General features: G+C 35.6%; 1 protein-coding gene and 1 long non-coding RNA gene across 2 annotated transcripts; one reads left to right on the top strand and one right to left on the bottom strand.

The window, feature by feature from the left end:
- Positions 1 to 895: 895 nt before the first annotated feature.
- On the top strand, positions 896 to 5,604 carry LOC133865360 (putative leucine-rich repeat receptor-like serine/threonine-protein kinase At2g24130). Its single transcript, XM_062301752.1, has 3 exons — positions 896 to 3,013; positions 3,173 to 3,712; positions 5,006 to 5,604. Exons 1-3 carry the CDS (start codon positions 988 to 990, stop codon positions 5,383 to 5,385), a joined length of 2,946 nt encoding a protein of 981 aa, XP_062157736.1. The 5' UTR covers positions 896 to 987; the 3' UTR covers positions 5,386 to 5,604.
- Positions 5,605 to 11,875: 6,271 nt separating this feature from the next.
- On the bottom strand, positions 11,876 to 18,096 carry LOC133865493 (uncharacterized). The gene is made up of 3 exons (XR_009899754.1): positions 17,556 to 18,096; positions 12,723 to 12,798; positions 11,876 to 12,286 (listed from the first exon to the last, which is right to left on the bottom strand). It is a non-coding gene; the product is annotated as an uncharacterized LOC133865493 (long non-coding RNA).
- Between the last annotated feature and the right edge of the window lie 164 nt (positions 18,097 to 18,260).

Here is an 18,260-nt window from a genome sequence, read left to right as displayed (position 1 = left end):
TATATAATCACTTGGACCCACATTGTATATATATACACTTCAATAATAAAAATAAATATAAAATAAGTCTCTATAACATTTTAGACATCACTTTAATCCAAAAGGCTAGCTTTTGAACCTGCCAATATGTATCATATTAATTACTCATTTAATTTTATGACTACGTACTATCTAATTCTGTTACTTAGCCACTTACACGGACAACTATTGAACTCCTATCAATGCAATAGGAATCATCCATTAATATAAGACAATCTGATTTTTGGGTCATATTCTCCAAATCTATTGATTTTTTTTTTCCGGACAACTGCAGAAGTTGAAATGCCCATGGCATCTCACAACTCAAAAACCAGAATAAGTGTTTTAATTAAAATGGAAGGGTTTTTTTTTTTCAATAAAAAAAGAGAGAGTGAATAAACTCTGACCATGCATGTCAGTATGCATTACTTCAAAGGGTTTTTGCTGGATCAATTAATTAAGAACAAATTAGCAGTTCAGATCCTAGGAAAGTCTACTAAATCTGCTATTATCCTATTTTGTAACATTAATTAATAAATCTTGTACTTTTTTTTTTTTTTTTGAATATTTCAGTTAACAACTTAGAGCAATGGATACCCATTAATTAATTAGTTGCCTCTTATACTCCATCACGTATCCTTCCTCAACCCACGTCATGGAAGTTGATATAAACCTGAAATTAGTACTTTCATAGAAAAAGGGAATGCTTCTTCAATCACGTAACCATGATTCCCACTACTGTTGCTTAATCCATGTGTCCACTGATGATATATTCCAGAGAATTATAGGTTACGTTCGACAAGGGAACTGACAGATGTACATCAGCCACATATATTAAGCACAACAATATATGATCAATGAAATACTTACAGATGTGTCATCCACTCTCTCCCTCCCACAATCTCTCTCTCTCTCTCTCCTTTCTCTATTTGTAAATTTCCATTAATTGTTTTCAGTACGTATGCCACAATGGGTTTCTGTAAGTTTTCCATGTTCTTTTTCCTCTACTGTTTGGTTTTTGTTTTGTTTGGAGTCTCTGGAGAAGAAAATGCTCATGACAGAGTATCATTGCTTTCTTTCATGTCCGGCGTCGTTTCTGACCCGGGAGGGGTCCTTGAGAATTGGAAGAACTCTTCGTTTTGTAACTGGCCAGGTGTGAAATGCAACAGTGCTAGTGATCAAAGAGTCACAGAGCTTATTCTCAATGCAAAATTTCTTAGAGGCACCATTTCTCCTGCTCTAGCCAATCTTTCTTCCTTGACTGTTCTTGATTTGTCAGGCAACTTCTTTCAAGATCACATTCCAAAAGAGTTAGGCTATCTCTCTCAGCTAAGACAACTTAGCTTATCATGGAATCTTCTTGAAGGGAAAATTCCCTACGAGTTGGGGTTTATGAAGAACATGATCTATCTTGATTTGGGAAGTAACCGGCTTGATGGCGAAATCCCGGAATCAATTTTCTGTAATGGGTCTTTATCCTTGCAGTATATAGACCTTTCTAACAATTCTTTGAGCGGTCAAATTCCCTTAAACAATGAATGTGTGCTTAAAAAGTTGAGGTTTCTTTTACTTTGGTCAAACAAACTTGTGGGAAGTGTTCCTCGAGCCCTTTCCAATTCCACTCATCTTGAATGGCTTGACTTAGAATCCAATATGTTAAGCGGTGAGTTGCCATCAGTGATTGTTGGTGAAATGCCAAGCTTACAAATACTTGCTTTGTCATATAATAACTTTGTTAGCCATGATGGTAATAGAAACCTTGAACCTTTCTTTGCTTCCTTGGCAAATTCATCTAAACTTGAAGAACTCGAATTGGCTGGAAACAATCTTGGTGGAGAGCTACCTTGCGTTATTGGTGATCTTTCTACCAATATGTTACAGCTTCATCTAGATGAGAATCTTATCTACGGCTCCATTCCTCCTCACATTTCCAACCTTGTCAATCTCACCCTCTTGAACTTGTCTAGTAACTTGCTTAATGGATCAATCACACCAAAACTATGCCGGATGGGAAAGCTAGAGAGGGTTTACTTGTCAAACAATTCACTCTCCGGTGAGATTCCATCTGCTCTTGGTGACATTCTACATCTAGGCCTTCTAGATTTGTCTCGAAATAAGCTTTCGGGTTCGATTCCAGATAGTTTTGCAAACCTTCCCCAGCTAAGAAGGCTCTTGCTTTATGGGAACCAGCTCTCAGGAACAATACCACCAAGTTTAGGCAAATGTGTCAACTTAGAAATTCTAGACCTTTCTCACAATAAGATTTCAGGGGTGATTCCTAGTGAAGTTGCAGGGTTGAGGAGCTTGAAGCTGTACCTGAATTTTTCTAACAATCACTTACATGGGAATTTACCATTGGAGCTAAGCAAAATGGACATGGTGCTTGCAATAGATTTATCCTCTAACAATCTCTCTGGCACAATCCCTCCACAGCTTAAAAGCTGCATTGCACTGGAGAACCTCAACCTTTCACATAATTCCTTGGAAGGCACTCTTCCATTTTCAGTAGGGCAGTTGCCTTATCTTCGAGAACTTGATGTATCTTCAAACCAACTGATTGGAAAGATTCCGCAATCTCTTCAGGTGTCTTCCACTCTGAAGCACTTGAACCTGTCTTTCAACAAATTCTTCGGAAATGTGTCTAACAATGGGGCATTTGCATCAATCACCATGGACTCTTTTCTGGGAAATTTTGGCCTTTGTGGCTCGATAAAGGGCATGCCAAAATGCCGGAAAAGGCGTTCTCATCACTTGCTTATTCTGTCAGCCCTGTTGTCATTATTTGCAACTGCAACACCCATTTTTTGTATATTTGGGTACCGTCTTGTACTCAGGTCAAAGATTCGAAGGAGGCAATTGGCAGTGTTCAATGGAGGGGAGGACTTGAAGGATGAAGAACAAGATAAAAGGAAAGAGTTGAAGTACCCAAGAGTCTCGTATAAACAACTTCTTGAAGCCACCGGCGGTTTCAGTGCTTCAAGCCTCATCGGTTCAGGTTGTTAAATCACAACATAATTATTTTAAAAGTTTAAGTTGATAGAAGTAGATAAATTTAATTACTTAATTTATATTCTAACGCTTTTACCGTATATTCTAAAAATTTAAGATAATACGAATCGATGAATTTAATCATTTAATTTACATCCCATCACAGGTCAGTTTGGACATGTTTACAAGGGAGTTCTCCAAGATAATACAAGAATTGCTGTAAAGGTATTGGATACGAAGTTGTCGGCCGGAGAAATTTCTTGGAGCTTCAAGAGAGAATGCCAAGTCCTAAAGAGGACAAGGCACCGGAATTTGATAAGGATCATCACAATTTGCAGTAGGCCAGAGTTCAAGGCTCTTGTTCTTCCATTGATGTCGAACGGGAGCCTGGAGATGCATCTGTATCCAAGCCATGGATTGAAGCACTGTGGATTGGATTTGGTTCAGTTGGTGAGCATCTGTAGTGATGTTGCTGAAGGGGTGGCGTATTTGCACCACCATTCTCCACTGAAGGTTATACACTGTGATCTTAAACCCAGTAATATTCTTCTTGATGATGACATGACGGCTTTGGTCACTGATTTTGGAATTTCAAGGCTGGTAAAAGGAGGTGATGATGATCAGAGTGTTTCTGCAATTTTGGATACAATGTCCATCAGCTCAAAAGAAGGCTTGTTATGCGGGTCTGTTGGCTACATAGCCCCTGGTAAATAAATTTTTTATTTTAATTTTTAATTTTCTGCCAAATTACAGCACTATATATTACCAGAAGCCTAGAACTATGATTTTTTTTTTTTTTTTTTTTTTTGCCTATCGTATGATTATGTGCGTGATAGATATATAATATATTTCTTTTAAAGTTATTACTTATTCTAAAAGTTTAAGTTGATTGATTAGATTATTTAATTATCTCCTCCTTAATAAGTGAGATTAACATGGTTCAAACTTACTAAAGGTTTGATATCATATTAAACTACCAAATATTACAAAAGTTTAAGTCAATAAAAAATAATTGTTTTAATAATTTAATTAATATTCTAAAAATTTCAATTCTTCTTTTAGGATATGCAAACTAATGCCGCTTAATTCATTACATTAATGATTAGTCAAGATTGACTAGTCAGCTAATATTAATTGTAAAAATATTAATTAAATAATAAATACGTACAACTCTTTCTAAATGGTGATATAACATGATATCAGAACAAATGTCTTGAGTTTGAATCTTTGTGCATCATTTACCTCACATTCAATTAATTAAATATTTTACATGTTTTTTTTTTTTTTTTTTTTTGGTGGAAACATTTTACATGTTAAGTATCACTTAAACTTTTAAGTATCGATTTAACATATGCATGAAAAAACCTCAGCCATCCATATTTACGTGGTTCTAAGATAAAACTCGATCAACCATTCATTTATGAAGTTCTCACTAGAATCTGATACTAATTAAGATAAAACTATGAGTTTTAGGAGTTAAGATAGTTATGTGGATGAGGTGAACAGACTACTCACTATATTTAAACATTATTTGTTCAAAATGCTAGTAATGATCATTAGAACACATTGCATTTCATTGGGACCAATTTTCCATAACCCTGAAAAGTAAACAAAAATCTGGTTGCATTTCATTGGGACCAATTTTCCATAACCCTGAAAAGTAAACAAAAATCTGGTTTTTCTGGTCCAAATAAAAGTGGTGTCAATTTTCCATAACCCTGAAAAGTAAACAAAAATCTGGTTTTTCTGGTCCAAATAAAAGTGGTGTATAATATAAATTGAAATAAAAGTGGTGTATAATATATATTGTGTAAAATCTGGTCCAGTCCAAATAAAAGTGGTGTGTGTGTGAAGTTGATGGATGCGCATATGAAGTTTTTTTTTTTTTACCGAAAATTCTTTCAAGATAAGGTTATTATGTGTACTCATTCCTGTCAAATAAACCTTTGAAGCTTTTATATATACTAATGCTTAATGCTTTATCAAATTATATATGCAGAGTACGGATTGGGTAAACGCGCTTCCACCGAAGGAGATGTGTATAGCTTCGGGGTACTTCTGTTAGAAATTGTGACGGGAAGGCGCCCTACAGATCTCCTTATCCATGAAGCTTCAAGCTTGCATGAATTGGTTAAGAGCCACTACCCATATAAGCTCGAGCCCATAGTTGAAGAAGCACTAGATCGGTGCTCCCCATCTGCCATGCCAAAGCATTACAGCAAAATATGGCGAGATGTGATTCTGGAAATGATCGAGCTTGGCCTCATGTGCACGCAGTACACTCCTTCAACTAGACCAAGCATGCTGGATGTAGCCCAAGAAATGGGACAGTTGAAAGAGTATCTCTCCATTAATCCTTCCTCACAACTAGCTAGTTGAAGAAGCAACTCCTAAAAATTAAGGCGTTTGATTAATTCAGGAAGATTAATACTATTTAGTAGAACTGTTATACAATCGAGATGACGTGATACTGAAAATCAGCTTTTAAATTAGCAAAAGCTTGTAAAAGAAAAAATCGATGACGAATTTTCACTGTCACGTCATCTCAGTTGTATAACAATTATATAGCAATTTGTTAACAAGCATTTTTGAGTTTCAGCTTAACTCTTCGATATCGGTGATTGATTTCATTCGTTCAATTAATTTTTTTTTATGAGGCAATTCTAGAAGACTATTTTAAATTGTCAAAGCATTGCCTAGTTACATAGTTTTCATTGCTTTTCTGGAAGACTTTTCCTGGTGAGATGTAATATATATTGGCTATTGGATATATTATACATGAAGCACAAAGGAAATTTTTCTGTTTTCACTGGTCAAGTAGCTGTCATCTGGATGAGCATTTGGCCTGTCTTGCACTCTTAATATCCCAACCAACCAAACACAGCAGAAAGTCATTTTTTCAGTATTGTAATTGATTAATGCAACCTGCAGTAACCAAAGGTGATTGATTTTCATAACCAAATTTGCACTCAGCTTTCTTTTTGCCTACCATTGAGATGGAATTGCCTTAAATATATATGCAGCTAGTCCAAGCTGACAATAATTATAAATAGCCATATTCTAACTTTTCTATAATGATACGATCCAGCCACTAATTGAGTCCTTTTCATCCCTTACATATATTTGCATCAGGAAGCCGCTACACCATGAGGTTTGCTGTAGTAGGTCAAGTTGTCTTGTCTTTCACAGGATGATCAGATAGAGAGATTATACAAAAAATGAAAAGGAAATGCAGATCAGCATACAATTAATTAAGTTGAATTGGTTCAGAGTCAGGAATATTGTGAATTTTTTAAACTTAGTAAAGGCAGAAACCCTAGCTAGGCACTTGTACGTGTTTCATGACTAGGTATATAAATATTATCTTATTAATTAATCAAGTAGTTGTCAATATTGAATTGCTATTTACAGAAGAAAACACTTTCTACCAATCTCTAATTTGTGGCACTTTTCACTATAATCAATTGCTGGGAATAAACAAGAGAAAATATATATATATATATATATATATATATATAAACCATAGCCTCTACTCTCTAGTTCTTCCCTATTTATCACCTCCTCCAACCAAACCTACCAACACCACCACCTCTCTCTTTCTCTCTGACTGTATTTCCTTTCTTTCTTTGGGATTAATTGATCGAGTACAGTAAAGTCAAATAAAATCATGCAGCTAATTAAGAAAGTTATCCACAAAAAAAACCTTAATTGGCCAACAAGGAAACCATACCAGCATCATTTCGGTAGTCTTTTCATTTTTGGAAGTTCCCATCGTTCAGTGTGACTCTGTAAAAATCCGCATCAACGACCATGAATTATTATATATGATAGAAAAAAACAAAATTAGGTCCTCGTTATTTCTTAGTGGCTTGATTGGAAATAACAGTTCGTATACGGCACTAATCCATCGTTTGTTATGTGTTTGAACAAAAATCATGTACAGTTTTCCATGATTACAAATTAAACCTCACACCTTCCTGTTGGGGAGGTGAATAGGGGTGTACAAGCGGTTGCAATAGCGGATATTTGCTCATAACCGCTACCGCAATCAGGATTTCCGGTTATGCCTATTTTAACAACCGCAATTGCAATTGGTAGACCGGTTGCGATTTTTACCAACCACCAGTTATCCGGTTATTTTAAACTGGTTATTAACCGGATAATTAGTTTTCTTTTATTGTTGTAATTTTTAATTTTTTTTAATAAAAAACAATATTTGGCTGCTTTCCAGCAACTCCACTTTTAAAGAGCAATGGTCTCCACTTATGATCTCCACCTTTTTTGAATCCACTGTAAAAGCCTATTGGACCAATGTATTATACAATGGGAAATGGTTATCTTATTTCCTTTAAACCCTCCCTCTTCTGATATATTCAGAATTCAATTCCAGATTCCTTATATACCCAAAAAAAAAAAGGAAAAAAAAAAAAGAAAAAGAAAAGTTATAACAATTTATAGGGTGCTAAAATCAGCCAATACCAGATGAGAGGCTAGGGATTCTAAGTTCTCTCAGCTCAAGCCAGACATGGTTAGGGGCTAGTCAGGGCTAGTCTTGCTGTTGAATTCTTTCTTTGTTTTTTCCAATCTCTAATGTTTTCCGTGTTATCTTTTTTTATGTTACTAATTATTGTCTCAAACTGTTAAATTTGGTCAATTGACATGGCCAGGGATGGAACACTTGTGTGTATATATATCAGCCTAAAATTATAATTATATATAAAATAAAAACAGGTTGCGGTTACTTGATTTTTTAAAGAGCAATAACCAGTAACCACAACCGGGTATCCGGTTATCCGGTTGCGGTTATTTTCGGTTTTCCTGGTTAGCGGTTATTGCTGGCTATCGGTTATTTGCGGTTATTTACCGCACCACTTGTACACTCCTAGAGGTGAGTACTTAGTACGTACATATTTGTGACTTAATCTATGACATACACTCCATGCAGTTCCGTGTTAGCTAGAAAGATAAATTATTCGTATTGAGTGAGCGGATTAGAAAGATGTTCATAAATGTTAAGTTTTACATGCATTGACTAACATTTTTTATGTGCCGTTATATAGTCACTTGGACGCACAATGTATACTTCAATAATAAAAATAAGGGTTAAATACGTTTTTACCCTTTGAGTTTTAACGACTTTATTTTTTGTTCCCTATATTTCATTTTGTATCGTAGATGGTACCTCATTTATGGTTAAAGACGAAAATAGTACATTCGTCTAAACTTCCATCCAAAAATTGACGGAAGTCTATGTCAATACCTCTAAGAAGCTGAAAACTGAGGGTGGCCGAACCACCCCCAATGGCCAAACCTCTAATTTTTTATTTATTTATTTATTTTCTCTATGTCCTTGTGGGGATGGCCGAACCACCCTCATAGTCCTTGCGGGTGGTTTGGCAACCTTCAAGGGGCCAAACCCTTTTTTTTTTTTAGCCTTGTAGGGTGGCCGAAACTACCTCGAAGAGCCTTGGGGTGGTTTCGTCCCATATTCTTTTTGGGAGTGGCTTCGGCCACCCCCAAACCAACCATGGAGTGGCTTGAGCTACCCTTTTTTTTTTTTCAAAAAAAAAAAAAAAAGAAATAAAGGTTTTTTTTTATTATTATTTAAAGTTTTTTAATTTTTTTTAAAAAATTTTAATTAGGCATAGGACACGTGTCAGCTTCTTAGAGGTTTTGACGTGGATTTCTATCCAATTTTTAGATGGAAATTTGACAGAAATACCATCTTCGCTTTTAATCATAAACGATGTACCATTTATGATACAAAATAAACCACATGGAACAAAAAATATATATAGTCGTTAAACCACGAGGGGATCAAACATATTTAACCCTAAAAATAAATAAATAAATAAATAAATATATATATATATATATATATATATATATCACTTTAATCCAAAAGGCTTTTGAACCTGCTAATATATATCATATATATTAATTACTCATTTTTATTACTACTATATATATATAATATTTGTGTTACTTAGCCACTTACACTGACAACTATGGAACAGTACCTATCAATGCAATAGGAATCATCGATTTATATAAGCAATGATTTTTGGGTCATATTGTCCAAATCTATTGATTTTTTTTTTTTTTTTTTTGGGACAACTGCAGAAGTTGAAATGCCCATGGCGTCTCACAACTCCAGAACCAGAATAAGTGTTTTAATTAAAAGGAGAGGGTTTGCTTTAAAAATAAATAATAAATAAATAGAGATCGAGTGATCGAATGAACTCTGACAACGCGCGTCAGTATGCATAATTACTTCAAAGGGTCTGCTGGATCAATTAATTAAGAACAAATTAGCAGTTCAGATCCATTATAACCTTAATAATTCTTGTACTTTTTCTTCTTTTCTTTTCTTTTTTTGTGAATATTTCAGTTTATAACAATTAATTAAGTTGGAGTTGGAGGAATGGATACCCATTAATTCGTGGCTTCTTCTATCTCCATCATATCACGTATCCTTCCTCAATCCACATCATGGAAGATGATATAAACCAGAATTAATTAAATTGGTACTTCTTAGAAAGACGAGGGAATGTCCACTGATGATATATTCCAGAGAATTAAAGGTTCGACTTAAGGGAACCTGCAGATATGTACGTTAGTACATCAGCCACACATATTAAGCACAACAAGATATTAATCATTTTTTATTGGTTTAACTAGTTTATATAATTCTCGATCAGTATATTGACCTTCAGTCACATACATATATATACTCACCAATTGTTGCTTTACTTTTCGAAAATTATTTAATAACAACTAAACAATATGGAATGCACATCATGAATACTACTGGTAGATATATATATTACAAGAGCCAAGAGCTTTAAGGTAGGTCAGTTGGCGCAAATGATAACAAAACACAGTGCTAATCGCACTTGCTATAAAAGGAGTACATCACCTTCTTTTCTTTTCTTTTTCTTTTTTTTGGGTATATATATCACATATTCTTGTTTGTGCATGAGGAGGAGCTAGGAATTGTAAATGTGACATGGTGCTCCACGATCGATAGTGACCTCCATAACTCCATAAGAAACTCAAATGGCTGCTTAAAAAGAGCATTAATTTAAAATCAAATAGACAATCATCACCTCTCTCTAGGCCTAACCCCTGTGCTTTACAACGAAAAAAACAACGATCCAATCGGTATATGACTGATAAAAATGAATCAATATTGCTCTACTGGAATTTACCATTTGCGAAGAGTATAAGATTTAGAAAAATGTACTACTACACAAATAAGAAATGACTCGAAAATGCAAGAAAGTACATAAAATATTTAATTAAAATTCAAATAAATTATTTAAATTCTATATCATTTACCCTAAAATCTTAAATGGATAGAAATAGTAAACTTAATCATTAATATGACAACCGGATTATTCGTGGTTGTTTGAAGGTTGCTCACCTACTCGGGTCAACGGGGTGTCCTAGCCTTACTCCTCCCTCCAATACTAAGAATCCACTGGCATTAAATGTTTGGCCGTCTTCTTTAACTGGAGAAGCGAGGGAGGCAATTAATGTTTTACCGTTGATAATGAGAGTGAGGGACACATTAAATGCGGTGATCCCCAATATCCTCCTGATTCGACAATTACTCGCCCCTCCATATAAGGGAAGTGATCTAGTGTTGGACAATGGGCTACTTATACAGTGGAGGTGCAAGAATGGGCCAAAAAGTTTGATTTGAGCCTGAGTAAGAGTGATCCTTATTAGAAGGATTACTTATCATGGTCTAATGGGTTTGGCCCAGCTAGACCCATCACTATTAATTGTATAAAACTTTTTCCTTTTTTTTTAAAAAAAAAAAGAGTATATATAAATTTATAGCATCTCAAAACTAAGCCTAAGAAAAGCCAAGATGAAAATTTTCAACTCACGGGCTACATTCCTCGTACTCTTTCTTCTGCACCAATTTTTAAGCAAGATTGAAGCTGGTTTAATATACAATTGTCATTCTAATGGATGACGTGACAGTAAAAATTAGTCATTGAATCAGGGTTAAGTTTTTTTTTTTTTTTTTTTCTTCTTACAAGCTCTAATTCAAAAACTAATTTTTACTGTCATGTTTTCCAGTTATATAATAATTGTACATGAATCTACTAAATAGTATTATTTGTGAACAAATACCTTGAGGTCAGATCCTCATGGTGCTAGTGAGATGCCAAATGACTCACATCCATCACGTATGTTTTGGTGCTGTCTAATGCCTCTAACATTCTTGCCCAAGTGAGGAACTTGCTCAAAGGGGCCACTAGTCTTGCTCTTAAAAGTTACCTTACCATATGATCCAATGGGTATGGCAAATTGTCTCTCATTAAGGTCCCTAATGCCCTCAAAAGTTTGGAATCAAATTCTTATGTTACTGCTGCATCTCTTATGAGTGATACCATGTTCGAAGCACAAATGTACGAAATGTAGGAGTGGTTACTTTACTCTTTTCATCTGAATTGTTTACGATTTAGGTTTATGTCGTTGGAGTATTGGTTACTTTACTCTTTTCATCTAAATTGTTTTTACAGGGTGCGTTTATCCTCCCTTGTTGAAAAGATTGAAAATTAGACGATCTATGTGAGTATTTCCAAAACTAACAATATCAGGTGCCGGCATATCTACTCAGAGGATATATATATATATATTCGGGTACACTTGACTTGGCAGATATTCAAAACCCAAAAGAGGAAATAAAACCGCTCCTCCTAATGACAGTCCCTGCATGCATGGAGAATAAATGTGTGGTCTTTTAGTTATTTTGCTATTTTGAATTGACGTTAGGAGGAGGTTTAGGAAGAGTTACTTGCTTATTTAAGGTAAAAGACCGTTACTTGTAGTTGTATATAAGTAAGTTGTTGATTTGCAGCTTGAGGATACATTAATCTATCGACTGTACGTACAGAAATTTGCAGCATTCAAAAGTAAGCCGAAGAAGAAGAAAGATGAAGTTTGTGAACTCATGGGCAGCATTTCTAATACTCGTTCTTCTACAGCAATCAATGAAGGAGATTGGAGCAGATTTGATATCAAACACTTGTGAAAAAACACACGACTTTGGTCTGTGCCAAAAGTCCCTCAGATCGGACCCTCGTGGGGCTCGTGCAAGAGATGCCAAAGAGCTAACACGTGTCACGTATAATCTTGTGTTGTCTAGTGCCGCAACCACTCTTGCCCAAGTGAAGAAATTGCTCCCAGGGGCCAAAGGTTCAGCTCTTCCCGTTTGCTCCAGCATTTATGGCAGAATTATCTCTGAAAAGGTCCCTAATGCCTACAAAAAATTAGATTCGAGAGCTTATGTTGCTGCTGCATCTGTTATGACTGATGTCATGAATCAAGCAGAAACGTGTGAAATGGTGTTCCTCACTGGACATGATCAGGGTAAATCACCAATAACCGACAAGAACAAAATGGTTATGGCCTTAAGTGAGATAGCCTCGCAACTCACAACCCACTTGGCTTAATTTTTTTTATTTTTTTTTAATTATTATTTATGTTTTTAACTGCATGTAGTTGGGAATTAATGAAGAATTTTGTTTTTGTATGGAGAAGTGGCGGACCCAGAAATTCATTTTTGAGTAATAATAAAATAATAAAATATTTCTTTTTTGTTTGCTTTATATACTATGTTCTACGGTATACAAAATATATGGTACACACAATTTAAAAATAGAAGAAAAGAAAGAATTAAGTAGAGAAAGAAATACCAGTGGAAACGCCGTTGCATGTGTTTGTTCGAATTCCAAAACTCAAGAACAAGAAGAAGATGAATTGAAGGGCGGCCTGTGTAGAGAGCCAACATGTGTAAAGATGAAAAAGACCATCGTTACCTCTAGTATTACTATGCAAATAAGAAATGATTGGATAATGTAATAAAGAGCGGATCAAGGTTCTTGAAAGACTGATAACCTCTGTTTACGGAGAAGTTGTACGTGATCTTCAACAGTGAAGATTGGCAACAAAGGTTTGGAATACCCAACAAGCATCTCTCATCCTTTATTGAAATTTTTGAATTTACACAATGTTTATGAATATTTTCTAAACTATCTCGAGTGAATCAATAGAATGTCATATTGATCTAACCATCCTTTCTCTTTGTGAAGAATATATAGCGCGCATTCTATTCAAGTAATGAAAGGATATCACTGCTTCGCTCTTAGGGAATTTTGTTATTTCCAACTTCACGTGTTTCCGAAGTAATCCCAAACGTCTCAAACCTTTTATCATGAGGTATATTTGACCCAACATCATCTGCTCTAAAGTGCTCAAGATTAACATCATCCTCTCGAGAAAGATGTGTCAACAGATTTGTTGGAAAATATTCCCACTAATTAGTAAATGGGCCTGGAAGCCCAACTGGGCCCATTTATTACCTACAGCCCTTGAAAGGGCTATTAATCGGGCCCATTGACCGGGCCTCTCGCTCGAGCCCATGGGTTGGGCCGTCTAATCCATTGCATAACCCGACCAGGCCCAGTCTGAAACAACCCATGGAAAGCAATGAGAAGATCGAGGCTCCGAAATATTTAGAATATGTCTCAAACACGTTCCGGCCCAAGTCCCGGACAATCATGCCCCGGAACGTGAGCGTGCACGATCTGGACACAAAAAGATGCGCCCATCTGACACGTGGAAACCCACGTACCGGAAGATATGAAAACTCACGTTCCGGACTGCATGAACACCCACGTTCCGAAAGTGTAGACCCACGATCAGAGAGCCGATTCCCGCCATTTATGGAGAAAACCGACTCCGCCCTTCAGTATAAATATAGGCTTATTTTCAAGTATTCCCCTAATTGAAATTATTATTGTTGAGGCATTTACATAGATTATCCAATGAACTGACTTAAGCAATTGGAGTGAGACCAGCTGGCAATCCCAATAAATGTCCTTATTGAGCTTACTATTTTGCAAGAGAAGATATCAAGAACTTTCTAGAAATTTGTGCTACTGGTCCGGAAACTATTTTAAAAAGATTTATCATTGTTTTGTTCATGTGTTGCTCTCTTTACTTATGAATCATGTCACTTTATGCTTGTTTCCTTCAACATAACTCAAATTTCTTACAAACTTGGTTGTAAGAATTCTTCCAACTCAGTCTCTAAATGTGTCATACGTCTATTGAGCATGTGAGAAACACATGTTTTTCTTTTAATACTATTAAAAAAGCATGTAGGAAGCATATGCTATTACAAAAAATATGTGCTTCTCGTATGTTAAGGAACACATGACACTTTTAAAGATTAGGTTGGAGCAATTCCTACAACTTAATTTGTAGGAAATTCTGTGTTTTATAGTAGTCAAAAAGATAATTTTTGTCAATTGATAAATTGATTGTGGAACTGATAAAATTTAAGTGTCTTTATTATTGTAGAGCACATATAAGTTTCATAGGAAGATTGCATAGTGGCCTACTCAGCTGCACTACTATGCAAAAACTAACCATTCTAAAGAGGATTGTATTAGAACAAAAAGAACCATAAAGATATTTAATTAGTGGATATGTCGAGTCCAAGACAGAGTTAGAATTTCTTTTCACTTCTTTCTAGTTTATTGTTTTGAACAAAGAGATAATACACATTACATGCAATGCTCCGCAATTTTTTTTTCAAAATTCAATTATTATTTTAATTTACCTCAAACATTAATTTGCCTATCTTCCTTGGAACATTCGAAGGTACCCCTAGCACGAGCTTTCAAATAACCCTCACTAGAACGTTCGATGGTTGCCCTAGCTGACACAACCCTTATCCTTATCCTCAGTAGACCGTACAACGCTTTTAGCGAACGATCGACGTATTATTTTCACGAACGTTCGAAATATGACACTAACAATATTTAAACATATATGAAAGACAATTTTAACTTACTATCCAACTCATCCAATTCTATCTACTCTCACTCCTCTAAAAATACAGACCCTCCATCCCCCCCTAATGTCCTTCATATACCACCCCTCCCTCATGCATCCTATCCACCCCATTTATTGAGAGAGAGAGAGAGAGAGAGAGAGAGAGAGAGAGATATTGAGGTTGCTCTACCTCATTGAGGTAAGCCCTAGCTCCAAGCTCCTTTTTTTATTACTATTATCTTGTCTATATGATTTATTATTTATTATTTTTTTTTATAAGATCTTGGCATACCATAATGAGTCTATTTGTCCATTTGTAGCTGCCAAATTAATCTTAAAATTTCATGATCCATCACATTGATATATGTTAACATGTCTTTAAGAGTTAATATGTTTTGGCTAGAAGATTTAAGTCTTTCATTCATTCTGGTACAATTCAAGTGTTCCATAGCCCCTAGCCGAACATAGGATACTCGTGGACTGAATGATTGATGCCAAGGCCGAATGCTCGAAGATACCCAAGATCTCACTGATTTTTTTTTTTAGTATGTCTAATTCTTGATTAGGGTCTTACGTGCTTGGGTTGACTTTTGAGTGGTTACTTATAATGTTAGACTATGTACCGTAGTAGAGCGAATCCAAGATGTTTGAGCTTATGGATGAGTGGACGAGGTAAGTGCATACTTACAAAACTGGTCTCAATTTAACGTGCGATATGTCAACAGACTGAGCACACTTATTTTCCTTAATGATATGTCACAAGCCTACTAGTTTTTATAACAACTTTACAACTGTTTGAGACGAGTATTACTTATTTTAAGATAATAATAATTAATTAGAAAAATAACACGGTACACTTGTATGTGCGGTAATAAATGAGGCTATACATATCATTTTGTGAAAACCCAAGTGTATAGTTCCATAATTATTAATGTCACTTGAGGCTTTTTGTATGACCATTTTCGTAATGATTTATTTACTAAATCGTAGACTTACGTAGTTATTTTCTTTTCCTCGTTAAACACCTCGGTGTTTATGGTTTAACAGGTTGTTAGTATTTAAGAATGAGAAATTTGCTCGGATAAAGACGTCAAGCGAATGGCTCATAGTAGCATGTTTGGTTGATTTGAATTTGTTTTAGAAATGATATTGGAAACTCGAAGTCTACAATTGAGGATATGTTTGTGGATGGTTATAATAAGTAATCTCAAATCACAATTTTTCCGCTTTTTGCTTGTTTTCACTCTAACGAATTGATGGATAATTCCACCAAACAGTTACTAGTTAATTGATATGGAGCAACCGCCAGTAATTCTCTAAATTAAGAAAACACAGTTAGCTAATTTTGAAGGTGTTACAAAACATTTAAGAAAAGATCTCGTTCAGTGATGTCCAATGCAACTATTTTCATTAGTATAAAACAGAAAACACACTATACCGCTTGAAAACAAAGCACTCTCCAAATAAAGAGGTATATATGTTACTTGGATGCTTTGCTTTGATTTGAGCTAAGCATCCACAAAACTCGTTGGTGGCAACTTGGACCGATTCGTTAAAGATTTCACAGAACGTTTACAAAAATTAAGCTTCTTATGTTCATCATACTTTGCATGAACTTTCATCCAAAATTTTGAAGCTTTTTGATCAATACCATGAATTGCATCCATACTAGTAATGAGCCAAGCTGATACTAGTACATTGTCTTCTTCTACTTCAAAGTTTCATTTCCGTTGAGATTTTTTAGAGGTGAATTCCATTTGAGGTTGGAGTTGAGTGTCTTGGGAATCAATGTTCTCATGAAAAGAAGTCGGTGCGTATATGCATTGCAACCATAATCTCTCTCATGTATGAGAGGGACAAAGAATGGATTGTCATTCAAATCCATCCTTCAAAATGCAACATAGGGCAATGAAAGGACAACGAAACATTACAAGTGATGTATACAATAGTTTTAATGCAAGTGCTACCTATCGTGTTTACAGGCTAGTCATAAAACCTAAAACAGACTACCTATCAAGTGCTACCTATGCAAATCCAAGTTGTGTACCAAAATAAAAAAAAAAAAAAAACTAAAAGAAAGACATGCCATGAAATGTGAAACACAATGACACATGGTTTGCCTCAATCATCCATCCTCTGTATTTCTTTCTTCCCTTCCTTTTCGTTATTTTTATTCAAGGTGGTGGGGGATATTATGGATATTACTTGTATGTTTGTTATTGGGAGTGCTATGTGAAACTGTTCTATGTGATGCTGTTATTATCTTAATAACTGGATTCTCTATCTCTCTCGCAATATCTTGCTAGGGCAGTGATAAAGTCCATAGACAGAGAAGAGAACGTTTTGACCCTTCTAACACAGAGGGAATTGAAAAGGTCTAAAATATGGGTATATACTAGAAGATACAGAAGAGAACCTTTCCACAATGTAATTGAAATTGACATCAATCAACAATGGGTATATACTAAATTCATGGGTATCACTACAATCTCGAAAATTTAAGCAAAAAAACACACTATATTTCGGTTCTGTAGCAAGAACAAGAGAAAAGAAAACAAATATCGCGGCTGTAATTGTACAAAAACGAAAAGAACAGAGAAGAGAACAAAAATACACTAAATTTCGTGGATGTAAAGAGCCTAGAAAAATTATGCATGAAAATGAAAAACTGATCAGTGATAAACTACCTTTTGGTCGTGAAGAAGAAAAACCCCAAACAAATTCTACCCAATTCGATGAGGGCTTCGTGAAGAAAGAAGGAAGAAGATCTTAAAACCCTTGTTCTTATCAGCCAATCGCTCATCATCAAATCTCCCACAACCAAACACCACGATTCCTAACTCAAAACAGAGAAGAGAGATCACCAAGGAGAGACCAGAGAGCCTGACAAAACGAGAGAGAGAGAGAGAGATAAAAAAGAAGCAGAATCGTCATTTTGCCCTTTCCGGCCGTGTGAGAAACAATAAAAAAACAAAAAAGACCCATCTGTGAACAGTGTAACGCTGTTCACAAATGGAGGACCCATCTGCGACATGTGGTTGTATACTGTTCACGAATGCATAATTATCTGTCTCTCTCTCGTACTCTTTCTCTTTTTCCTTTTCCCTCTTCTTTAACATTTCTCTCACTCTTTTGTCAGCTACCATGAAGGAAATGGCATCCGTGGTACCCCTTCAACTTGGGACAAACATTCAGGATCTCCTTTGGAAGAAATGGACGAAATGGAAATCACAAGACGGTGAACGAGGTCTGGAAGGAGATCGTGGCCGGGTCGGAGAATTAGATGGAGGGCGGGGTGAGCTGGAAGAGATGACTATTGACTGAACTAAATCCACGCGTGGGTATCACCATCACCATCACCATCTGTACGCTCCAACGGATATTTTCCAGTT

This window comes from Alnus glutinosa, chromosome 4 (genome assembly GCF_958979055.1).
Source record: "Alnus glutinosa chromosome 4, dhAlnGlut1.1, whole genome shotgun sequence".
Taxonomy (NCBI): Eukaryota; Viridiplantae; Streptophyta; class Magnoliopsida; order Fagales; family Betulaceae; genus Alnus; species Alnus glutinosa.
This window is presented reverse-complemented; position numbering and strand designations above follow the sequence as displayed.

Bases quoted from the DNA above. Each gene is read 5' to 3' on its own strand.
- LOC133865360 (XM_062301752.1), top strand. From the start codon at position 988: ATGGGTTTCTGTAAGTTTTCCATGTTCTTTTTCCTCTACTGTTTGGTT. The intron at 3,014-3,172 runs GTTGTTAAATCA...ATCCCATCACAG, and splicing joins TTCAAGCCTCATCGGTTCAG to GTCAGTTTGGACATGTTTAC. The intron at 3,713-5,005 runs GTAAATAAATTT...TTATATATGCAG, and splicing joins TGTTGGCTACATAGCCCCTG to AGTACGGATTGGGTAAACGC.